Genomic DNA, 26,508 nt, shown 5'->3' on the forward strand with positions numbered 1-26,508 from the left:
TATACCTTTCAAGGGGCAAACTTTATTTGGGCCCGGTTTGAAAGAAATTATCGCTGACATTACAGGAGGTAAGGGCCACGCCCTACCTCAAGACAAAGCCAAAGCTAAGGCTAGACAGTCTAATTTTCGTCCCTTTCGGAATTTCAAAGCAGGAGCAGCATCAACTTCCACTGCACCAAAACAGGAAGGAGCTGTTGCTCGTTACAGACAAGGCTGGAAACCTAACCAGTCCTGGAACAAGGGCAAGCAGGCCAGGAAACCTGCTGCTGCCCCAAAGACAGCATGAACCGAGGGCCCCCGATCCGGGACCGGATCTAGTGGGGGGCAGACTCTCTCTCTTCGCCCAGGCTTGGGCAAGAGATGTTCAGGATCCCTGGGCGCTAGAGATCATATCTCAGGGATACCTTCTAGACTTCAAATTCTCTCCCCCAAGAGGGAGATTTCATCTGTCAAGGTTGTCAACAAACCAGATAAAGAAAGAAGCGTTTCTACGCTGTGTACAAGATCTGTTATTAATGGGAGTGATCCATCCGGTTCCGCGGTCGGAACAAGGACAAGGGTTTTACTCAAACCTGTTTGTGGTTCCCAAAAAAGAGGGAACTTTCAGGCCAATCTTGGATTTAAAGATCCTAAACAAATTCCTAAGAGTTCCATCGTTCAAAATGGAAACTATTCGGACAATCTTACCCATGATCCAAAAGGGTCAGTACATGACCACAGTGGATTTAAAGGATGCTTACCTTCACATACCGATTCACAAAGATCATTACCGGTATCTAAGGTTTGCCTTCTTAGACAGGCATTACCAGTTTGTAGCTCTTCCATTCGGATTGGCTACGGCTCCAAGAATCTTCACAAAGGTTCTGGGTGCCCTTCTGGCGGTACTAAGACCGCGAGGAATTTCGGTAGCTCCGTACCTAGACGACATTCTGATACAAGCTTCAAGCTTTCAAACTGCCAAGTCTCATACAGAGTTAGTTCTGGCATTTCTAAGGTCGCATGGATGGAAAGTGAACGAAAAGAAGAGTTCTCTTTTTCCTCTCACAAGAGTTCCATTCTTGGGGACTCTTATAGATTCTGTAGAAATGAAGATTTATCTGACAGAAGACAGATTAACAAAGCTTCTAAATGCATGCCGTGTCCTTCATTCCATTCAACTCCCGTCAGTAGCTCAATGCATGGAGGTGATCGGCTTAATGGTAGCAGCAATGGACATAGTACCCTTTGCACGTCTACATCTCAGACCGCTGCAATTGTGCATGCTGAGTCAGTGGAATGGGGATTACTCAGACTTGTCCCCTACTCTGAATCTGGATCAAGAGACCAGAAACTCTCTTCTATGGTGGCTTTCTCGGCCACATCTGTCCAGGGGGATGCCATTCAGCAGGCCGGACTGGACAATTGTAACCCGTGGACTGATCACACAACAGAAGAAAGGAATTTATCAGGTAAGCATAAATTATGTTTTTCAGATCCAATGGATAAAAAATTAGAGGGTTACCTTAAGAAAATGTTTGTTCAACAAGGTTTTATATTGCAACCCCTTGCATGCATCGCGCCGATTACGGCTGCGGCAGCATTTTGGATTGAGTCTCTGGAAGAGAACCTTAGTTCAGCTACGCTGGACGACATTACGGACAGGCTTAGAGTCCTTAAACTAGCTAATTCATTCATTTCGGAGGCCGTAGTACATTTAACCAAACTTACGGCTAAGAACTCAGGATTCGCCATTCAGGCACGTAGGGCGCTGTGGCTAAAATCCTGGTCAGCTGATGTAACTTCTAAGTCCAAATTACTTAATATACCTTTCAAGGGGCAAACTTTATTTGGGCCCGGTTTGAAAGAAATTATCGCTGACATTACAGGAGGTAAGGGCCACGCCCTGCCTCAAGACAAAGCCAAAGCTAAGGCTAGACAGTCTAATTTTCGTCCCTTTCGGAATTTCAAAGCAGGAGCAGCACCAACTTCCACTGCACCAAAACAGGAAGGAGCTGTTGCTCGTTACAGACAAGGCTGGAAACCTAACCAGTCCTGGAACAAGGGCAAGCAGGCCAGGAAACCTGCTGCTGCCCCTAAGACAGCATGAATCGAGGGCCCCCGATCCGGGACCGGATCTAGTGGGGGGCAGACTCTCTCTCTTCGCCCAGGCTTGGGCAAGAGATGTTCAGGATCCCTGGGCGCTAGAGATCATATCTCAGGGATACCTTCTAGACTTCAAATTCTCTCCCCCAAGAGGGAGATTTCATCTGTCAAGGTTGTCAACAAACCAGATAAAGAAAGAAGCGTTTCTACGCTGTGTACAAGATCTGTTATTAATGGGAGTGATCCATCCGGTTCCGCGGTCGGAACAAGGACAAGGGTTTTACTCAAACCTGTTTGTGGTTCCCAAAAAAGAGGGAACTTTCAGGCCAATCTTGGATTTAAAGATCCTAAACAAATTCCTAAGAGTTCCATCGTTCAAAATGGAAACTATTCGGACAATCTTACCCATGATCCAAAAGGGTCAGTACATGACCACAGTGGATTTAAAGGATGCTTACCTTCACATACCGATTCACAAAGATCATTACCGGTATCTAAGGTTTGCCTTCTTAGACAGGCATTACCAGTTTGTAGCTCTTCCATTCGGATTGGCTACGGCTCCAAGAATCTTCACAAAGGTTCTGGGTGCCCTTCTGGCGGTACTAAGACCGCGAGGAATTTCGGTAGCTCCGTACCTAGACGACATTCTGATACAAGCTTCAAGCTTTCAAACTGCCAAGTCTCATACAGAGTTAGTTCTGGCATTTCTAAGGTCGCATGGATGGAAAGTGAACGAAAAGAAGAGTTCTCTCTTTCCTCTCACAAGAGTTCCATTCTTGGGGACTCTTATAGATTCTGTAGAAATGAAGATTTATCTGACAGAAGACAGATTAACAAAGCTTCTAAATGCATGCCGTGTCCTTCATTCCATTCAACTCCCGTCAGTAGCTCAATGCATGGAGGTGATCGGCTTAATGGTAGCAGCAATGGACATAGTACCCTTTGCACGTCTACATCTCAGACCGCTGCAATTGTGCATGCTGAGTCAGTGGAATGGGGATTACTCAGACTTGTCCCCTACTCTGAATCTGGATCAAGAGACCAGAAACTCTCTTCTATGGTGGCTTTCTCGGCCACATCTGTCCAGGGGGATGCCATTCAGCAGGCCGGACTGGACAATTGTAACAACAGACGCCAGCCTACTAGGTTGGGGCGCTGTCTGGAATTCTCTGAAGGCTCAGGGACAATGGAATCAGGAGGAAAGTCTCCTGCCAATAAACATTCTGGAATTGAGAGCAGTTCTCAATGCCCTTCTGGCTTGGCCCCAGTTAAAAACTCGGGGGTTCATCAGGTTTCAGTCGGACAACATCACGACTGTAGCTTACATCAACCATCAAGGAGGGACAAGAAGCTCCCTAGCAATGATGGAAGTATCAAAGATAATTCGCTGGGCAGAGTCTCACTCTTGCCACCTGTCAGCAATCCACATCCCGGGAGTGGAGAACTGGGAGGCGGATTTCTTGAGTCGCCAGACTTTTCATCCGGGGGAGTGGGAACTTCATCCGGAGGTCTTTGCCCAAATACTTCGACGTTGGGGCAAACCAGAGATAGATCTCATGGCGTCTCGCCAGAACGCCAAACTTCCTCGCTACGGGTCCAGATCCAGGGATCCGGGAGCGGTTCTGATAGATGCTTTGACAGCACCTTGGAACTTCGGGATGGCTTATGTGTTTCCACCCTTCCCGCTGCTTCCTCGATTGATTGCCAAAATCAAACAGGAGAGAGCATCAGTGATTCTAATAGCGCCTGCATGGCCACGCAGGACTTGGTATGCAGATCTAGTGGACATGTCATCCTGTCCGCCTTGGTCTCTACCTCTAAGACAGGACCTTCTGATACAGGGTCCATTCAAACATCAAAATCTAACTTCTCTGAAGCTGACTGCTTGGAAATTGAACGCTTGATTTTATCAAAACGTGGTTTTTCTGAGTCGGTTATTGATACCCTGATACAGGCTAGGAAGCCTGTTACCAGAAGGATTTACCATAAGATATGGCGTAAATACCTATACTGGTGCGAATCCAAAGGTTACTCCTGGAGTAAGGTTAGGATTCCTAGGATATTGTCCTTTCTACAAGTAGGTTTGGAAAAGGGTTTATCGGCTAGTTCATTAAAGGGACAGATCTCAGCTCTGTCCATCTTGTTGCACAGGCGTCTGTCAGAAAATCCAGACGTCCAGGCCTTTTGTCAGGCTTTAGCTAGAATCAAGCCTGTGTTTAAAACTGTTGCTCCGCCATGGAGTTTAAACCTTGTTCTTAACGTTCTACAAGGAGTTCCGTTTGAACCCCTTCATTCCATTGATATAAAGTTGTTATCTTGGAAAGTGTTATTTTTAATGGCTATTTCTTCGGCTCGGAGAGTCTCTGAGTTATCAGCTTTACATTGTGATTCTCCTTATTTGATTTTTCATTCAGATAAGGTAGTTCTGCGTACTAAACCTGGGTTCTTACCTAAGGTAGTCACTAACAGGAACATCAATGAAGAGATCGCGGTTCCTTCCCTGTGCCCGAATCCTTCTTCAAAGAAGGAACGTCTTCTACACAATCTGGATGTAGTTCGTGCCCTCAAGTTCTACTTGCAGGCAACTAAGGATTTTCGACAAACGTCTTCCCTGTTTGTCGTGTACTCTGGTCAGAGGAGAGGTCATAAGGCTTCGGCTACCTCTCTCTCCTTCTGGCTTCGTAGCATAATTCGTTTAGCCTATGAGACTGCTGGACAGCAGCCTCCTGAAAGAATTACAGCTCATTCTACTAGAGCTGTGGCTTCCACTTGGGCCTTTAAGAATGAGGCCTCTGTTGAACAGATTTGCAAGGCTGCAACTTGGTCTTCGCTTCATACTTTTTCCAAATTTTACAAATTTGACACTTTTGCTTCTTCGGAGGCTATTTTTGGGAGAAAGGTTCTTCAGGCAGTGGTTCCTTCTGTATAATGAGCCTGCCTATCCCTCCCGTCATCCGTGTACTTTTGCTTTGGTATTGGTATCCCAGAAGTAATGATGACCCGTGGACTGATCACACATAACAGAAGAAAAGGTAATTTATGCTTACCTGATAAATTCCTTTCTTCTGTTGTGTGATCAGTCCACGGCCCGCCCTGTTTTTTAAGGCAGGTAAATATCTTTTAAATTATACTCCAGTCACCACTTCACCCTTGGTTTCTCCTTTCTCGTTGATTCTTGGTCGAATGACTGGGAGTGACGTAGAGGGGAGGAGCTATATGCAGCTCTGCTGGGTGAATCCTCTTGCATTTCCTGTTGGGGAGGAGTTATATCCCAGAAGTAATGATGACCCGTGGACTGATCACACAACAGAAGAAAGGAATTTATCAGGTAAGCATAAATTACGTTTTTCCCATTTTTTAAGCTGAGCCCAGAGTTCCTCTGGCATTATGTGTCTAAGCGGTATTGATAGGGAGTACTGTTGTAAGAGTTTATATTTTATTCTCGCTGTCTTCCAGGTCTTTATAGTGAGGTTGGTGGTGTAAGGTTTGGGTGTCTTCCCATCCCCCTGTGCCTTCCCAGGGTCCCAGACAATTAAATCTGTCTCATCCCAACCCCCTATTTTCGCTTCCAGTGTGGGCCATATAATTTCCTTCGACCTTTTCAAGAGTAGTGAGTCCTGAGCTGGTCTGGCTGCATTGTAGTAGTCCATTAGGTTTGGCGCTCCAATGCCCCCTAACGACTTATGTCTGGTTAAAACGGACTTTGCTACCCTGTTCGTTTTATCTCCTCTAATAAATATTGAAATTTCTTTTTGCATTGTTTCTAAATCCGCTTTTATTATTTTTATAGGGAGGGTTCTAAATAAGTATAGTATTCGTGGCATGGCATTCATTTTCACCGCCGCTATTCTACCCAGCCATGAAAAATTAAAGCTCTTCCATTTTGTCAGGTCCCGTCTTATTTGTCTGAATAATGGGGTGTAATTTACTTTGTATAGTTGTGTGGAGCAAGTTGGGAGCTGTATTCCCAGGTATTTTAGTGTGTGTCTCATCCACTTAAAATTAAATTGTGTTTCTAATAATGTCTGAGTCTGCTGGGATATCGCAATGGGCAAAGCTTCACATTTATCTGGATTGATTTTAAATCCCGAAATAATTGAGAAGTTCTTTATTAATTGATAGAGATTGGGTAAAGATATTTATGGGTTCGTCAAAGTCAATAAAATATCGTCAGCAAAGAGGGATAGTTTGTATTCTGATGTGTTTATCTTGACCCCTGATATATCGGTTTGTGAGCGAATCGTGACTGCTAGTGGTTCTATACAGAGTGCAAAAAGCAATGGGGATAGGGGACATCCCTGTCTGGTGCCATTACAAATTGGGAAGGATTTTGACTTATATCCTGTTGATGAGACCTGGGCCTCTGGGCAAGAGTATATAACTTTTAAGGCTTTTATGAATGCTCCCTCAAAACCCATATGATGTTGATGTACGTTTTTAAAGGGCTAGTAAACCCACAAAATAATGTTATATAATTCTGCACATAGTGCAGAATTCTATAACATCAGCTTAGCGCTAACTTTATACCTGGAAGGATTTCAGAGAAAAATTCCTAAGAAAATTACTTTTACAGTACGCCGCTCCTGGCTCTACTGAGCGGGTCTGTTTGTTTTCCCTAAGCGCATCGGGAACGCTGTCTATTCACAGCTGGCCCATTCGTGCCATTAAACTCACTGTAGCTCGCTTCCGCTCTGGTCTGGTAGCAGGAGCGAGCTACATTGAGTTTAATGGCGTGATCGGGCCGGCTGTAAATAGACAGCGTGCCCGATGCGCTTAGGGAAAACAAACAGACCGGCTCAGTAGAGCCAGGAGCGGCAAACTATAAAAGTAATTTTCGTAGGAATTTTTCTCTGAAATCCTTTCAGGTATAAAGTTAGCGCTAAGCTGATGTTATATAATTCTGCACTATGTGCAGACTTATATAACATTATTTTCATGTCCCTTTAAGTGGGGTTTTAGAATAGTCATAACTCTTTTTTTTATTTTTAGTCATTTGTTTTCTGTAATGGTAGGTTTGTTCTTGTAATCTTAGTTGTTTTTTTAAGTAATGTTAGGTTTGTTAGTTTTAAGGTAAGGTTAGGTTGTTTTTTTTAAAGATAAGGTTAGGTTTCTTTCATGTAATTGGCAAGAGTCCATGAGCTAGTGACGTATGGGATATACAAGCCTACCAGGAGGGGCAAAGTTTCCCAGACCTCAAAATGCCTATAAATACACCCCTCACCACACCCACAATTCAGTTTTACAAACTTTGCCTCCTATGGAGGTGGTGAAGTAAGTTTGTGCTAAGATTTCTACATTGACATACGCTTCTCAGCATTTTGAAGCCCGATTCCTCTCAGAGTACAGCAAATGTCAGAGGGATGTGAAGAGAGTATCACCTATTGAATGCAATGATTTCCCTAACGGGGGTCTATTTCATAAGTTCTCTGTTATCGGTCGTAGAGATTAATCTCCTACCTCCCTTTTCAGATCGACGATATACTCTCATATACCATTACCTCTACTGAAAACTGTTTCAGTACTGGTTTGGCTATCTGCTATATGTGGATGGGTGTCTTTTGGTAAGTATGTTTTTTATTACTTAAGACACCCCAGCTATGGTTTGACACTTTATGCTTTTATATAAAGTTCTAAATATATGTATTGTACTTATATTTGCCATGAGTTAGGTTCATGTATTTCCTTGTGCAGACTGTCAATTTCATATTTGGGGAAAATAAACATATTAAGAAATATTTTTTCTTACCTGGGCTTTTAGTCTTTTTTTCTGATTGACTTCATTTTTCTTACAAATTGCGGGCAGTACTAGGCTTGCGGGTGTGCCAAATGCTAGACTTTATTGCGTCATTCTTGGCGCGATCATTTTTTTGGCGCAAAAGTACGTCCGTTGACGCAAGTTCGTCATTTCCGGCATCGTAGTTGACGCAGAGTCTTACACATGGTTGCGTCGTTAGTGACGCAAGTGTGTAATTTCCGTATGTTGTTTGCGCCAAATTTTTTTTCTCAGTTACGTTGTGCGTCATACTTGGCGCCAAATATTTCATTTATTTATTACCCCATTGCTATTTGCCTCTTGCCTTTTTCTATGTCAGAGGGCTATGCTGTTTGCATTTTTTCCCATTCCTGAAACTGTCATATAAGGAAATTGATAATTTTGCTTTATATGTTGTGTTTTCTTTTACATTTTGCAAGATGTCTCACTCTGATCCTGGCTCAGAAGTATCTTTTGGAAATTTGCTGCCTGACATTGGTTCTACCAAAGCTAAGTGCATTTGTTGTAAGAGTGTGGAAATTATATCTCTGAATGTCATTTGTAATAGTTGTCATGATAAACTTTTACATGCAGAGAATGTATCCATCAGTAATAGTAAATTGCCAGTTGCAGTTCCTTCAACTTCTAATGTACATGATATACCTATGAATTTTAAAGAATTTGTTACTGATTCTATTCAGAAGGCTTTGTCTGCATTTCCGCCTTCTAATAAACGTAAAAGGTCCTCAGATATTGACACTGACAAATCTACTTATTTGTTCAAAATAGAGTATATTTGTTCTTTGTTAAAAGAAGTGTTAATTACTTTGGATATTGAGGAAGCTAGTCCTCTTGACATTAAGACTAGTAAACGTTTAAATGCTGTTTTTAAACCTCCTGTGATTACTCCAGAGGTTTTTCCTATTCCTGATGCTATTTCTTATATGATTTCTAAGGAATGGAATAAGCCAGGTACTCCTTTTATTCCTTCTTCAAGGTTTAAAAAATTGTATCCTTTACTAGCAATTTCTAGAGTTTTGGGAAAAGATCCCCAAAGTTGATGGGGCTATTTCTACTCTTGCTAAACGTACCAGGTCATCTTCTCAGGCCTGCAATTTCTTTGGCTGATGTTGCGGCTGCATCAACTTTTTGTTGGAGAATTTAGTGCAACAAGAATTGGATTCTGACATATCTAGCATTGTTCGCTTACTGCAACATGCTAATCATTTTATTTGTGATGCCATTTTCGATATTATCAAAATTGAAGTTAGATCCATGTCTAGCTATTTTAGCTAGAAGAGCTTTATGGCTTAAATCTTGGAATGCTGATATGACATCTAAGTCTAGATTATTATCTCTTTCTTTCCAAAGTCATAATTTATTTGGTTCTCAGTTGGATTCTATTATTTCAACTGTTACTGGAGGAAAGGGTTTTTTTCTGCTTCAGGGTAAAAAACCTAAGGGTAAATCTAAGGCTTCTAACCGTTTTCGTTCCTTTTGTCAAAATAAGGAACACAAATCTAATCCTTCCCCCAAGGAATCTGCTTCCAATTGGAAGCCTTCCTCAAATTGGAATAAATCCAAGCCTTTTAAGAAACCAAAGTCAGCCCCTAAGTCCGCATGAAGGTGTGGCCCTCATTCCAGCTCAGCTGGTAGAGGGCAGATTAAGGTTTTTCAAGGATGTTTGGATAAATTCTGTCCAAAATCAATGGATTCAGAGCATTGTCTCTCAAGGGTATCGAATAGAATTCAGAGTAAGACCTCCTGTGAGAAGATTTTTTCTCTCACGTATCCCAGCAAATCCAGTAAAAGCTCAGGCTTTCCTGAAGTGTGTTTCAGACCTGTAGTCTTCAGGGGTAATCATGCCGGTTCCTTTTCAGGAACAAGGTCTGGGATTTTATTCAAATCTATTCAGAATCATTGTCCCAAAGAATGAAAATTCATTCAGACCAGTTCTGGATCTGAAAAGTTTGAATCGTTATGTAAGAGTACCAACTTTCAAGATGGTGACTATAAGGACTAGTCTGCCTTTTGTTCAGCAAGGACATTATATGTTTACAATAGACTTGGAGAATGCATACTTTCATATTCCGATTCATCCAGAACATTATCAGTTCCTGAGATTCTCTTTTCTAGACAAGCATTACGAATTTGTTGCTCTTCCATTTGGCCTAGCAACAGCTCTAAGAATCTTTTCAAAAGTTCTAGGTGCCCTGCTCCCTGTAATCAAAGAGCAGGGTATTGCGGTGTTTCCTTATTTGGACGATATCTTGGTACTAGCTCAGTCTTTACGTTCTGCAGAATCTCACACAAATCAACTAGTGTTGTTTCTTCAAAAACATGGTTGGAGGATCAATTTACCAAGAGTTTCTTGATTCTTCAGACAAGGGTCACCTTTTTGGGCTTCCAGATAGATTCAGTGTCCATGACTCTGTCTCTAACAGACAAGAGAAGTTTGAAATTGGTTGCAGCCTGTCGGCACCTTCAGTCTCAGTCATTCCCTTCAGTGGCTATGTGCATGGAAGTTTTAGGCCTCATGACTGCAGCATCGGATGAGGTTCCTTTTGCTCGTTTTCACATGAGACCTCTCCAGCTTTGTATGCTGAATCAATGGGGCAGGGATTATACAAAGATATCAGTTAATATCCTTAAATCCCAATATTCAACACTCTGACGTGGTGGTTAAATCACCAGCGTTTAATTCAAGGGGCTTCCTTTGTTCGGCCACCCTGGAATGTGATCACTACAGACGCAAGTCTTTCAGGTTGGGATGCTGTTTGGGGATCTCTGACAGCACAAGTGGTTTGGAAATCTCAAGAGGCGAGATTACCAATCAATATTTTAGAACTCCGTGCAATTCTCAGAGCTCTTCAGTTTTGGCCTCTGTTGAAGAGAGAACCGTTCATTTGCTTTCAGACAGACAATATCACAGCTGTGGCATATGTCAATCATCAGGGTGGGACTCACAGTCCTCAAGCTATGAAAGAAGTATTTCGGATACTTGCTTGGGCGGACTCCAACTCCTGTCTAATCTCTGCGGTGCATATCCCAGGTGTAGACAATTGGGAGGCGGATTATCTCAGCCGTTAGACTTTACATCCAGGGGAGTGGTCTCTCCATCCAGATGTGTTTTCTCAGATTGTTCAGATGTGGGGTCTTCCAGAGATAGATCTCATGGCCTCTCATCTAAACAAGAAACTTCCCAGATACCTGTCCAGGTCCAGGGATGTTCAGGCGGAAGCAGTGGATGCGCTGACACTTCCTTGGTGTTATCATCCTGGTTAAATTTTCCCACCTCTAGTTCTTCTTCCAAGAGTGATCTCCAAAATCATCATGGAACAATCGTTTGTTGCTCCAGCATGGCCACACAGGTTTTGGTATGCGGATCTTGTTCGGATGTCCAGTTGCCAACCTTGGCCACTTCCGTTCAGGCCGGACCTACTGTCTCAAGGTCAATTTTTCCATCAGGATCTCAAATCATTAAATTTGAAGGTATAGAAATTGAACGCTTAGTGCTAAGTCATAGAGTTTTCTCTGACTCAGTGATTAATACTATGTTACAAGCTCGTAAATCTGTTTCTAGAAAGATTTATTATCGAGTTTGGAAGAGTTACGTTTCATGGTGTTCTTCTCATAAATTTTCTTGGCATTCTTTTAGAATTCCTAGAATTTTACAGTTTCTTCAGGATGGTTTGGATAAAGGTTTGTCAGCAAGTTCCTTGAAGGGACACATCTCTGCTCTTTCTGTTTTATTTCACAGAAAGATTGCTTAACTTCCTGATATTCACTGTTTTGTACAGGCTTTAGTTCGTATTAAGCCTGTCATTAAATCAATTTCTCCTCCTTGGAGTCTTAATTTGGTTTTGAAGGCGTTACAGGCTCCTCCTTTTGAGCCTATCCATTCTTTGGACATTAAACTACTTTCTTGGAAAGTGTTGTTCCTTTTGGCTATCTCTTCTGCTAGAAGAGTTTCTGAGCTGTCTGCTCTTTCTTGTGAATCCCCTTTTCTGATTTTTCATCAGGATAAGGCGGTTTTGCGGACTTCTTTTCAATTTTTACCTAAGGTTGTGAATTCTAACAACATTAGTAGAGAAATGGTTGTCCCTTCCTTGTGTCCTAATCCTAAGAATTCTTTGGAAAGATCCTTACATTGTTTGGATGTGGTAAGAGCTTTAAAATATTATGTTGAAGCTACTAAAGATTTCAGGAAGACTTCTAGTCTATTTGTTATATTTTCGGGGTCTAGGAAAGGTCAGAAAGCTTCTGCTTTTTCCTTGGCTTCTTGGTTAAAGCTTTTGATTCATTCAGCTTATTTGGAGTCAGGTAAGACCCCGCCTCAGAGAATTACGGCTCATTCTACTAAATCAGTCTCCACTTCGTGGGCTTTTAAGAATGAAGCTTCAGTTGATCAGATTTGCAAAGCAGCAACTTGGTCCTCTTTGCATACATTTACTAAATTCTACCGTTTTGATGTATTTGCTTCTTCAGAAGCAGTTTTTGGTAGAAAAGTTCTTCAGGCAGCTGTTTCAGTTTGATTCTTCTGCTGATATTTTAAGTTTTTCTTGTCATTATAGAATAAAGTTATAATTTGGGTTGTGGATTATTTTTTTCAGCGGAAAATGGCTGTTTTTTATTTTATCCCTCCCTCTCTAGTGACTCTTGGGTATTGATATCCCATACTAGCTCATGGACTATTGCCAATTACATGAAAGAAAACGTAATTTATGTAAGAACTTACCTGATAAATTAATTTCTTTCATATTGGCAAGAGTCCATGGCTACTACTTGGCTATTCATTAACCTGAATTGTGAGGGGTGTATTTATAGGCATTTTGAGGTTTGGGAAACTTTTCCCCTCCTGGTAGGATTGTATATCCCATACGTCACTAGCTCATGGACTCTTGCCAATATGAAATAAATGAATTTATCAGGTAAGTTCTTACATAAATTAGGTTTTTTTATTTTTTCAGGCAATTTTATTTAAAAAATTTTAAGGATACTGTTAGATTTTTTATTTTATTTTTTTAGTAAGATTAGTATGTTTTTGGGTAATTTAAGGGTTGTTAGGTTAGGGGTTTTAGGTGTTAGTGGGTTACTTTGCAATGGGCATAGTGTTGATTTAGAGGTTAATAGTGTAGTGGGTTACTTTGCGATGGGGGTTGTGGCGGTTTAATGGTTAATAGTGTAGTGGGTTACTTTGCAATGGGGGTTGTGGCGATTTATGGCTTAATAGTGTAGTGGCGACTTTGCAGGTGGCTATGCTGCGAGTTAGGGGTTATTAGAGTAGGGGTGATTTTGGTTAAACAAAGGCGGAGTACAACAAAACATTTATAGGGATCAAACGGGTAGAGGGAACTGCCAAGAGTTGCACTGTTGTAGACAGCTCTTAAGAAGGTGATCTACAAACAGCTGGACTCTTAGGCTTACATGCTAAGGGGGTTCAGGGGATAGCAATGGAGGAGAGAAACTGGTATAAAGAAAGGTTAGTGTAGGTTGTATGCATCCTGAACAGTAAATTCTAAAATAAAATTATTAACCCCTAATCTGCCGCTCCGGACATCGCCGCCACTATAATAAACATATTAACCCCTAAACTTGCAGCACTCCTGCATCGCAAACACTAGTTAAATATTTTTAACCCCTAATCTGCCGCCCCCAACATCATCGCCACCACTATACTTAAGTTATTAACCCCTAAACCTAACCCTAATACCCCTAACTTTAATATAATTAAAATAAATCTAAATAAAAATTACTATCATTAACTAAATAATTCCTATTTAAAACTAAATACTTACCTGTAAAATAAACCTTAAGCTAGCTACAATATAACTATTAGTTATTTTGTAGCTTGTTTAGGGTTTATTTCTTCTATAAGATACGACGAGTCCACGGATTTATCCTTTACTTGTGGGATATTATCCTCCTGCTAAAAGGAAGTGGCAAAGAGCACCACAGCAGAGCTGTCTATATAGCTCCTCCCTTGACTCCACCCCCCAGTCATTCTCTTTGCCTACTCTAAGTAATAGGAAGGGTAAAGTGAAAGAGGTGATAAAATGTTAGTTTTTACTTTCTTCAAGCAAGAGTCAGAAAATCAAAGATCTTAACCACCTGCCGAGCACTTCATTCCATTCCTCGGCTGTCAGTGGCTCAGTGTATGGAGGTAATTGAACTAATGGTAGCAGCAATGGACATAGTTCCGTTTGCTCGCTGGCATCTCAGACCACTGCAACTATGCATGCTCAGACAGTGGAATGGGGACTATGCAAATTTATCTCCTCAGATAAATCTGGATCAAGAGACCAGAGACTCTCTTCTTTGGTGGTTGTCACAGGATCATCTGTCCCAGGGAATGTGTTTCCGCAGGCCAGCATGGGTCATAGTGACGACGGACGCCAGCCTATTGGGCTGGGGTGCAGTCTGGAATTCCCTGAAGGCACAGGGTGTGTGGACTCAGGAGGAGGCTCTCCTTCCAATAAATATTCTAGAACTGAGAGCGATATTCAACGCGCTTCAGGCGTGGCCTTAGCTGGCTTCAGCCAAATTCATAAGATTCCAGTCGGACAATATCACGACTATAGCATATATCATTCATCAAGGGGGAACAAAGAGTTCTCTAGCGATGATAGAGGTTTCCAAAATAGTTCGATGGGCAGAGACTCACTCTTGCCATCTATCAGCAATCTATATCCCAGGAGTGGAGAACTGGGAAGCGGATTTTCTAAGTCGACAGACTTTTCATCCGGGGGAGTGGGAGCTCCATCCGGAGGTGTTTGCACAATTGATTCATCAATGGGGCACACCAGAATTGGATCTGATGGCATCTCGTCAGAATGCCAAACTTCCTTGTTACGGGTCCAGATCGAGGGATCCCCAAGCAGTACTGATAGATGCTCTAGCAGTACCTTGGTCGTTCAACCTGGCTTATGTGTTTCCTCCTTTTCCTCTCCTTCCTCGTCTGATTGCCAGAATCAAACAGGAAATGGCTTCGGTTATTTTGATAGCACCTGCGTGGCCACGCAGGACTTGGTATGCAGACCTGGTGGAAATGTCATCTCTGCCACCGTGGAAACTGTCACGGTCCGTTCCAGCATCTAAATCTAGTTTCTCTGTGGCTGACTACCTGGAGATTGAACGCTTGATTTTATCTAAGCGGGGATTCTCTGAGTCGGTCATAGATACCTTGATTCAGGCTCGAAAGCCTGTCACTAGGAAAATTTACCATAAGATATGGCGTAAATATCTGTATTGGTGCGAATCCAAAGGCTACTCATGGAGTAAGATCAGGAATCCTAGGATTTTGTCCTTTCTCCCAGAAGGATTGGAGAAGGGGTTATCAGCTAGTTCCTTAAAGGGACAGATATCTGCTTTATCAATTTTACGGCACAAGCGTCTGGCTGATGTTCCAGACGTTCAGTCGTTTTGTCAGGCTTTGGTTAGAATTAAGCCTGTGTTTAAACCTGTTGCTCTGCCATGGAGTTTGAATTTAGTTCTTAAAGTTCTTCAAGGGGTTCTGCTTGAACCTATGCATTCCATAGATATTAAGCTTCTATCTTGGAAAGTTCTGTTTTTAGTTGCTATCTCTTCGGCTCGAAGAGTTTCTGAACTATCTGCATTGCAATGCGACTCGCCTTATCTTGTTTTCCATTCTGATAAGGTGGTTTTGCGTACCAAACCTGGATTCCTTCCTAAGGTTGTTTCTAATAAGAATATTAATCAGGAAATTGTTGTTCCTTCTCTGTGTCCTAACCCTTCTTCTAAGAAGGTGCGTTTGTTACATAACTTGGACGTAGTTCGTGCTTTGAAGTTTTACTTGCAAGCGACCAAAGATTTCCCTCAAACATCTTCTCTGTTTGTTGTCTATTCTGGAAAACGTAGAGGTCAAAAAGCTACGGCTACCTCTCTTTCTTTTTGGCTGAAAAGCATAATCCGTTTGGCATGCGAGACTGCTGGACAGCAGCCTCCTGAAAGAATTACAGCTCACTCTACTAGAGCGGTGGCTTCCACATGGGTTTTTAAAAATGATGCTTCTGTTGAACAGATTTGTAAGGCTGCGACTTGGTCTTCACTTCATACCTTTTCCAAATTTGATACTTTTGCTTCTTCGGACGCTATTTTTGGGAGAAAAGTTCTTCAAGCAGTGGTGCCTTCTGTTTAGCCATCTGTCTTGTCCCTCCCGTTCATCCGTGTACTGTAGCTTTGGTATTGTATCCCACAAGTAAAAGATGAATCCGTGGACTCATTGTATCTTATAGAAGAAAAGTAAATTTATGCTTACCTGATAAATTGATTTCTTCTATGATAAGACGAGTCCACGGCCCACCCTGTCAATTTAAGACAGATTATATTTTTTGGATTTAAAACTTCAGTCACCTCTGCACTTTTTAGTTTCTCCTTTTTCTTCCTGTACCTTCGGTCGAATGACTGGGGGGTGGAGTCAAGGGAGGAGCTATATAGACAGCTCTGCTGTGGTGCTCTTTGCCACTTCCTGTTAGCAGGAGGATAATATCCCACAAGTAAAGGATGACTCCGTGGACTCGTCGTATCATAGAAGAAATCAATTTATCAGGTAAGCATAAATTTACTTTTTTCTCTTAGGGGAGCTTTGGTTCCTGCCTGGAGGTCAGTTTGATGCTTTTCGGATGCATCTTTCAGTTGTCGCCAGTGGCCACTTTTGCACTTTGAGTTGAGGTTGTTTGTCTCAACTGAAAAGGAGAAGTAACCAGCGCCCAGGACTGATATCTGCTCACTATAAAGAAGACCCCCTAATAGGTCTAAAAACGGAACAATGGATCAGGATATATAGGAGCGCCAATGGCTTAGATATACCACAGGGAATAAAGAGTCAAATGTTTTCCAATAGTGTCTATGTTCCAAAATCAACCAAATTTAATATATAAATCCAATCTAATTCTGATCTCCAGAATTAAAAAACACAAATTACAATAAAAAACAATAAAACAGTAAAACACAAAATACATATAACGAAGCTTAAAATACAATGCAGTAGATGCTTTGAAATACAACAGATAACAGATTTAATCCGGTTGGTTAAACTGGATAACCAATATCTAATGTCCCAGTTATCGTGAGTCCTCTTAAAAACCTTCTAGTAGGTACATAATATGTTTATCAAATACACGTGCAATTAAACTTAGTGTTCAATAAATGATGTAATAATAACTCAAAAATTCTTATCAAAGTGATAAGAGTGATATGATCACTAATAAAGTGATATGAGACCCACTAGTAGGTCAACAGTGCATATAAATTTTGCAACTTTTATAACGTGTAAAAAAAACAAAGAAAAAGAATAAAATGTGTTAAGTTCCTTAAATTTTCAAATACACCATTTGGTGGATTTGTAGATTATGACACACAATAAAAATAAGTGGTAAGTGGTGAGTCTGCTCTTCAATAATAATAGAGTAATGAAAAAAATAATAATGTATGTGATGTGTTAAGTTCCTTAAATTTTCAAATACACCATTTGGTGGATTTGTAGATTATGACACACAATAAAAATAAGTGGTAAGTGGTGAGTCTGCTCTTCAATAATAATAGAGTAATGAAAAAAATAATAATGTATGTGATAACAAATTTGATGTGAGATCCTACCAATGGGATATCTAACTAAACTGGTACCAGCTGTTACCTCAATTCTCCTGATTAAATCTGGGTGATGGACTCAATGGTCCGATATTTGGTTAATATCTTAAAACAGTGAACAAATACCATAAGCTATATCTTAAAAACAGTAACAAATACCAACTATAAGCTATAAAAACAACAAATGAACAGAGAGTGTGTATAGTTTGGCCAAAACTAGTCCACAAACTCCTAAAGGTGTGTTTCCACAACTTTGAATAACAAAAATAAATATAACATTAGTGTCCTTTAAAAGTCTTTTGGTAAATCCTTAAAAGTCTGGAAAAAGTCCGGTGAGAGAAATCCTCAATACAGTGGAGTCCAAAGTCCTAATTCTATGTATAGAAAAATACCTGAAAGAAATAGAAAAAAGCGCACTAAACAAACAGCGCTAACGGGTATGGACTATTGAAAATAGTCTTACCATTTGAATCCTGGTCCTGGATATAATGAGCCTCTCCAACTCTGGTATGTAGTTTCGTCTACGCGTTTCGGCCCTCGTATCGGGCCTTTTTCAAGACACTTAACACATTTTATTCTTTTTCTTTGTTTTTTTTACACGTTATAAAAGTTGCAAAATTTATATGCACTGTTGACCTACTAGTGGGTCTCATATCACTTTATTAGTGATCATATCACTCTTATCACTTTGATAAGAATTTTTGAGTTATTATTACATCATTTATTGAACACTAAGTTTAATTGCACGTGTATTTGATAAACATATTATGTACCTACTAGAAGGTTTTTAAGAGGACTCACGATAACTGGGACATTAGATATTGGTTATCCAGTTTAACCAACCGGATTAAATCTGTTATCTGTTGTATTTCAAAGCATCTACTGCATTGTATTTTAAGCTTCGTTATATGTATTTTGTGTTTTACTGTTTTATTGTTTTTTATTGTAATTTGTGTTTTTTAATTCTGGAGATCAGAATTAGATTGGATTTATATATTAAATTTGGTTGATTTTGGAACATAGACACTATTGGAAAACATTTGACTCTTTATTCCCTGTGGTATATCTAAGCCATTGGCGCTCCTATATATCCTGATCCATTGTTTGTCTCAACTGAGCTGGTGGTAATGGTCGTTGAGTTATTGCTCAATGGTATTGCTTACCGTTTCTCTTTAAGCTTCTTTGCCCTGTCTACGGCTGGGAAAGTGGTCCCCTTGGCATTTCTCCTCTTGGGGAGGATTTTGGAAGTCTTACGGTTCCATGGATACCCTGTGGGTTCTATCTTCTTGTTCGAGGATTTTTCTTCCTCCCTTGCATGCTAGAGGCTATGGAGGCTGGTTCTGGTACTAGGGTATCATTATGGCTCAATGCCCTATATCCCTTTTTTGGGAGTGCTCCTTCTTTAGGGAAGGGAAATGTGCAAGGGTTCCGGACCTGTGCACGACGTATCTATTATGGACCACCTGTAGTGGCCGGATGGTTTGCCTAGCTACCTAGCATGCGGAAGGTTTGCAGTTTAACCAGCTGCAGCTATTGCATCTGGAATGTGTGCTTGTAAGCTGTTTGGCAGTTGTGGTAGCATGCCTGATGCTAGTAATTGGTCAGGGGTTCGTTCCTCTTAGGGCCTCCGTTCTCTCTTGAGGCAGACGTTGCCAGCCCTTTTTGGGCTGGGTCCGTTTCTCGGAGTGGGGTCTGACCGTGTACCTCTGTTGGTCCTGTTATCCTCCCCTGTGGGGGGTTCTCGGGTGTTCCTTCCTCCACTGGTTACATTTCACTGCTGGTCTTGGATGTCTTTTTGGGGTCCGGATTCGTCCTGGACGGGAGTTGTCGATATCCGACACTCTCTGTGGGATGGGGTCCCATGATGGCTTAGGGTTAGTTTTGCTGCCCTGAAGCTGGAGCTTGCAAGTCTGTCTGTTGTGATTCTGTGTTTCTCAGAGAGCCCTTTTTTCTGTTGAGGAAGTTAGTTCCTCCATCCTGTCGGTGGGCTCTGGGTTACCTTCGGCCCTGATACGGGTTTCCTACCTGTATACGACTTGTTATTGCAGTTGTATCTGCTGGACTAGGGTTCTGGGGAGCTTGTGGCTCTTTGGCACACCATCAGTCGTATGGTGTTGTGTCTGAGGACCTGATGGTGGATTTTGTTAGTCCTCGCAATCGCTCTCTCATTGGTTGGGAGTGTCTCTCTGGGGGATAGGATCTTTGTCTTTCTAGAGAGTTCTTCTCCTGGGTGGTTGTCTTGTAACAACCTTAATTTTGCTTGTCTTGGGGTTTTCTTCCCTAGTCTGATGGTCCTTTGGGTCTCCTTCGGGTACTCCGTTCTCTCCTTTAGAGGTAGGTGGAGGTACTTTCTTTGGGTAGTTTGTGCGATGGAAGCCTGCTGGACTTGGCTCCTCGGAGGCATTGTGTTCAGCGGAATCTAAAGATTTTGAGTGGTTTCCAGCACGGCTTTGCCAGTTGTTTAACTAATGGGCAGTTACCTTGTTTCTTTTTATGCTGTTTTTATGGGTAATACCAAGCTGTGGTGCCTTTCAAAGGGACCGCCTTCTGTACCTGCCCTTTGTTTGCATTCAGTGTCCTCTATAGCTTGAGTATTGTTTTCCCAAAAGTAAAGAATGCAGCTGTGGACTCTTCCCATTTAAGAAGAAAAACTTAAATTATGCTTACCTGATAATTTTATTTTCTTCTGACGGGAAGAGTCCACAGCTCCCCGCCCGTGTTTTATTGATGAGGCAGCCGTAGTTTAGTTTCTTCTTCTGGAACCCTTTTTACCCTGATATTTCTCTTACTGTTCCTTGTTCCCTTGGAAGAATGACTGGGGGATGAGGGAAGTGGGGGAGGTATTTAAGCCTTTGGCTGGGGTGTCTTTGCATCCTCCTGGTGGCCAGGTACTGAATTCCCAAAAGTAATGAATGAAGCTGTGGACTCTTCCCATCAGAAGAAAAGAATATTATCAGGTAAGCATAATTTAAGTTTTCTATATATATCTGATACCGTTCATGTAAAATAGATATCTATACCTATATATCTATAGGAATATTTATAAATAACAGAAAATGTTATAATATTCACTGCCCCCACCTGGCTAACACATAATGCCACCCAGATGGCACCATTTTCTGTGGAAAACACAACTTTCTACATAATTTTTGGACTGTGTGTGTGACCATTCAGCCAAAAAAAGCATTTGTGAAGTCAGGCAGTGATGTTGGACGAGAAGGTCTGACTTGCAATCTATGTTACAAAGGTGATCACAAAGGTGATTAATAGGGTTGAGGTCAGTGGAGGTCACTTGATTTACTTCACACAAAACTAGTCAAACCATGTCTCCATGGACCTTGTTTTGCGCACAGGGGTATAGTCATGGTAGAGCAGAAAAGGGCCATGCCCAAACTATTTCCAAAACGTTGGAAGCACCCAATTGTCTGTAAACATTAAGATGGCCCTTTGCTGGATCTAGCCCAGACCCTAAAAAAAAGCCCCACATCATCATCCCTCCTCCAAACCTTACAGTAGGCACTATTCATTCTGCTAGGTAATATTCTAACCTTCACCAAACCAAGAGCCTTCAATCAGGCTGCCATATAGTGAAGTGTGAATTATCACTGTAGGGAACATGTTTACACTGCTTTATAGTCTAGTGGAGGTGTGCTTTAGACCAATTCAGCTGATGCTTGTCATTGTGCCAGGCTTGTTTAGAGCTGCTCAGCCATAGAATCCTATTTCACAGTTTGTGTGATGATGTTGCTTCAGAGGCAGTTTGCAACTCTGTATTGAATGATGCAACAGGTTATAGGAGATTTTTACACACACACACTCAGGAAGATTACAAGTAGAGTGTTTTGAGTTTTCCGCTTGCTGTGTGGTCTTTTCGCAATCAATTTCCATTGCGCAGGTATTACAAGTCTTGAAAAATCACGATTGCACGTGTGCATTTGTTTTTTGCACATCAATCCTTCCCGCGCTCGAAGAGCTGCAGTTAACAGTTGTGTGCAACATAAAAGTTTCATGAAACACTTCAAAAATACATTACAAAGTACAGTTACCCTCATATTAACACTGTCTAATAAAAATATTTAAATAAAATATTGCACAAAAGTTATAAGGTTTCAAATATAGGAGATCTCGGGTGTTAGAAAAAAAAAGCTGACGCAGGGATTTTACATTAACATACATACACATACATAGAGAAACATGCATTTATATGTATAGAGATATGTTTATAGACATGTTATAGACATGTTTAACTATGGAGATAATGAAAAGATTTTACGTTACAATCTAATGCACATTAAACAATATCTCAGATGGATTTTCAAAGATATTTACATATAGATCTCGAGATATCTAGACATATAAATATTCATATACATATCTCACAATAAATATATATATATAAGTCCAAATATCATCAAATATATAGAGAAATATTTATTTAGAAATAAATAGAACATAGTCAGTTGAATTTTTTTTTTTTGCAATATGAAATATTCACATTTTTATGTACACTGTTCAAGGAGAATATGTCATGGGCTTTGCGCAACATATTTGTTTTTTGTTTTCTATGTTTTCTCCATTGACTTCTATGGGGAATACATGAACGTGCACCCGTTTTCGCGGTTTGCATTAGTTATCTTGTAACTTGTAATAGCTGCGCAACCCCAAATGCATAAAAGCTATAACACATGCAAAGTGTTCACAATTTATTTGCCGCGCGACTTGTAATTTTGCTCTATGTGCCTTCAGCACTTGGTAGCTCCCTTCTGTGAGTTTGAGTGGTTTACCACTACATGGCTGGGCTGTAATTGCATCTAGACACTTTTACTTCACAGTATTAGTACTTACATTTGACCATGGCAGATCTAGTGTGGGAAAGGTCTCAAAGTGCTTTGTTTAAAGTCACTCCACTCTTTAGCACTACCCATTGTACTGCCAGGGTCTGTCTATGGAGGTAACTATATGCTGGGTTTTATGCACCTTCTATCAATATGTGTGGCTGAAAAACCTGATCTCAGTAATTAGTAGTGGTGACTATATACTTTTGGCAATTTAGTTCATGAGCATAATAGACCACCATATTTTTTCTCATAACTGAATATTTTCATTTCTATTTGCTAGTTATTTGCTATGTGCAATTTAGATGTACTTTAATAAACTGCTTTATACACATAAAAATGTATATGCAGTGTCCTTTTCATGAAATCATTCTTGGGTAGGCTCAAAAGAGCAAGATAAACTGGACAGTAAGCTTTAACAATCTAAACTTTAATTTTGACTCCCATGTCCCTTTAAGTGACCTGCAAAATTTATAATTGGATTTTAACCGTTCATCTAAAAAACAAGCTTTAATATATCTAGTCGATTGTCTGATTTGCTTTTAACACACATGGAACTAAAGATGTTCTTTAGCAGAGATATAAAACAAAATTTAGTCGTGTGGAACAGTTGTTTGTTACTGTCTTCCAGGTACATGACACGCGTACATGGTATGCATCCAAAGGAGATCACTCGTCAGCTTAGTCTAGCAGTAAAGGACGGTCTTGTGGTTGAGACACTAACAGTTGGCTGCAAAGGATCAAAAGCTGGTATTGAGCAGGAAGGATACTGGTTACCAGGGGATGAGATTGTAAGTATTCTAAAGGAACATGTATGAGAAAATAACACCTTTAGTACAAAACTCATAAAACATGATGTCTTCATCAGAGCTGCTTTGACAGTAGTTCAATCTTATAGCAGGAAAAATACATAAACTTTTCAAGGCAATTATCTCAACTTGTCTTTTGTTTCCAACAAGTAATATTATTTAATGGTAAAACATACATCTATACAGATATTGATGTCTTATTGCAATTTAAATAGGTAATCTAATGCAAAAACATTCTAATAAAGGGATAAATTCGATTCCAATTAAAAAGCTTGTCAGCATATTTTAACAAAGTTTTCCATTAAAGTCGATGATTTGTGTTTTTCTGTGATAAGCATTCCAACTGGTGCAGAATCTAACCCACAGTGCTTAAGCAATGGCATTAGCGACCTATTAGAGAATCTTTGCAGCATATCCTGCAATACCCTTATGTATAAGAGATTAACACAGTGATTAGCTTGTTAACTTTCCAAGACAGTATGTGTGGAAAGTGACTCAGGAAAAAAAATCTTTCTTTTTTTTTCTGCACAAGTCTATAGAACATATTCAGTAAAATGAATACTCAGTTATAAAAAGTGAAGATTTTCTCCTAATGTTCAAGGGACATGACACCCAAATGTTGAAGCACTTGAAAGTGATGCAGCACAGCTGTAAAAAGCTGTCTAGAAAATATCACCTGAACATCTCTATGTAAAAAGGAAGATATTTTACCTCAAAATTTCCTAAGTATTCACACCCCATTGTAAAGGGATTTTTAGAAGCAATCAGGATACTTGTGCCAGGACTTGCAAGGGGGCGTGTATCTGGCATGTGCCGGCACAGTCTTGATATTTCCCTATCAGTTTAAGGAAGTTTACTATGAAATCTAAGGAGATTTCAGTGAAATCTCATGAGATCACAGAAAAGTAATGCATGACCTCAGCAATGCTGATGCTGATTGGCTATTTTTCTTTCCTAAGATATGGAGAGTCCACAACGTCATTCAATTACTAGTGGGAATATCACTCCTGGTCAGCGGGAGGAGGAAAGAGCACCACAGCAAAGCTGTTAACTGTCACTCCCCTACCCATAATCCCCAGTCATTCTCTTTGCCTCTGTCATTGGAGGTGGTGAAGTTTGGTGTCTGAAATTAATTAATTAATAAGAAATTAATTCCTTTTTCGGGTACTTTTCCCTCCAAGCAAGGATTTGGGTTTAGCTTAGTCCACGTCAATCTCTTCAGTAGAATAGTGGTGGATTTTAAGAAGTTAGGAAGTTGTGAGGTAGTCCTTGCTTTGTTTTCTAACACATTGCTGCCCGTGGTACAGAAAGCCAGAGTTGGTTACTCTGTTTCTTTTTCTACAGGTCTCTGTAAGGAGTATGTGTCCTTTCACACCTTGTGAGCTGTCTTCCTGCCGGACAGCTAGACTGCAGGTAAGTGCTTTTGTCTTCTAGGTCTTGGAGACTTGCACTTCAGAAGAATATGTCATATGCAGTAGATGGGGACATTTTTTAAATCCTTTATACAGGATTTTCTTTGGCAGTGGCCAGGCACATTATGTATGTTGAGACTAGGGTTTAATCTTCCCTTTATTTGGACTTTTTTCCTCTTTGGGCAAGTTATGTTGAAATACTTTATTAGTATGTGTGTGGCTTATGTTTTATACAGAGATTTATGTATAAACTTAAAATTTAGCAGTTGGTTTTCTTTGCTTGCTTAGCTAGAACAGGCTAACTGACAGACTGCTTGAGCGTTTGTGTAAATTAAGCTCCGGTGTTGTAGGCAGAGGGAAATGCAAGCATTTTACTTGCTGCATAGTTTCCTCTCTCTGCCGTTCATGTGATTTCTCTCTGCTGTCGGATATTCACGGAGCAGAGCAGCGTAATTGAATTTCAGTCTCTTCAGTGTCGATCTACTATATGATCGTTTTAGAGACTTCTGGCTGCCAAATTGTGTATAGGTGTTATAGTAAGACACTTCAGCCTGTCTGAGGTGTAGGGGGCCTGATTGGTTTATTATATTAAAGAATTTTTGCATAACGTTAAGCGGCACTGTGGTATTAAAATTTTTTAATGTGTATTTAAAAAAAAAATTACATTTTGGGGAATTTTTTATTTAGTATTATGGACATGGACCAAGACTCTGTGTCTTTTGACAAATGCTTGTTATGCTTTGAGACACAAATTGTTTTGACTATGCAATTCTGTGCTGCATGCTTAGCTAGAACACTTTAATTTAAAGATAAATTGTTGCCCTCTGAGCTCAATGTCTCTCAGGATGATGCTGTTCAGGCAATGCCACAGCTTTCTCCTCAAACGTCCCAAACCTCTATGGCGTCACATACAGTGCACTGCAGTTCCTCTTAGCTTCCTGGAGGAGTTTATTTGCCTGCAGATTTTGCTGTACAGGTATCTTCTGTGGTATCTGCTGCATTATCTGCTTTTCCTATGCTGGGAAAACGCAAGAGGAAAATTAGACATTCAGATAGGAAGTTTTCTGTTCCACCTACTGCTACGCAGATTGCCCTCCCTCATAAGTCTGATGAGGAGGATACATCGGTAGCCTCTGAGGGTGAAATCTCAGATTCGAACAGTATTATTCCTTCATCTGATACTGACGAAGTAAACTTCAGATTTAAGCTTGAACACCTTTGTGTACTGTTAAAGGAGGTATTGGCTACTTTGGATGACTCTGATACTTTTGTCGTTGTCAACCCTAAGAAGTCTAGTAAACTTAATAAATACTATGATGTTCCTTCCTCTGTGGAAGTTTTTCATGTCCCAGACCGTGTGACAGAGATTATTTCACAGGAATGGGAGAAGCCAGGGATTCCTTTCTCCCCGTCTCCTGTATTTAAAAAGATTTTTTCTGTTGCTGACTCCATTAAAGATTCTTGGAGCACAGTGCCTAAAGTAGAAGGGATTATTTCTACTCTTGCTAAGAGAACTATGATCCCTATAGAGGATAGCTGCTCCTTTAAGGATCCCATGGACAAAAAGCTGGAAGCTTATTTGAAGAAGATGTATGTTCATCGAGGTCTTCAATAACAACCTGCAGTTTGTATTGCCACAGTAGCAAGTGCGGCATCTTATTGGTGCAACGCCTTATCTGAATCAATTTTAGTAGAGACTCCATTGGAGAAGATACAAGATAGGATTAAGGATCTCAAACTAGCCAATTCCTTTATTTCTGATGCTAACATGCAAGTTATTAGACTGGGAGCCAAGATATCTGGCCTCACTGTCTTAGCCCGCAGGGCTTTGTGGCTAAAATCTTGGTCAGCTGATGTTCCCTCAAAGTCCAAGCTTCTGGCGCTTTCTTACATGGGTAAGACCTTGTTCGGACCTGGTCTGGCAGAAATAATTTCTGATATTATAGGTGGAAAAGGGTCTTTTCTACCGCAAGACAAGAAGAACTTGAAATAAGGGGAAGCAATCATAG

At 40.6% G+C, this 26,508-nt stretch overlaps 1 protein-coding gene across 4 annotated transcripts in view; it reads left to right on the forward strand.

Annotated features, from left to right (window-relative positions):
- The window catches only part of ZMYND11 (zinc finger MYND-type containing 11), a 375,736-nt gene that overhangs the window by 167,367 nt on the left and 181,861 nt on the right, over window positions 1-26,508 (forward strand). For 3 of the 4 annotated variants that reach the window (XM_053713832.1, XM_053713834.1, XM_053713833.1), the window contains exon 4: window positions 22,910-23,069. The exons of the other annotated variant lie outside the window; for it this stretch is intronic. In XM_053713832.1, coding sequence (XP_053569807.1) covers window positions 22,910-23,069 — 160 coding nt within the window. The remainder of the gene's footprint in view (window positions 1-22,909; window positions 23,070-26,508) is intronic. 4 annotated transcript variants of the gene reach the window in all.

The sequence above is a fragment of the Bombina bombina genome, chromosome 5 (genome assembly GCF_027579735.1).
Source record: "Bombina bombina isolate aBomBom1 chromosome 5, aBomBom1.pri, whole genome shotgun sequence".
Taxonomy (NCBI): domain Eukaryota; kingdom Metazoa; phylum Chordata; class Amphibia; order Anura; family Bombinatoridae; genus Bombina; species Bombina bombina.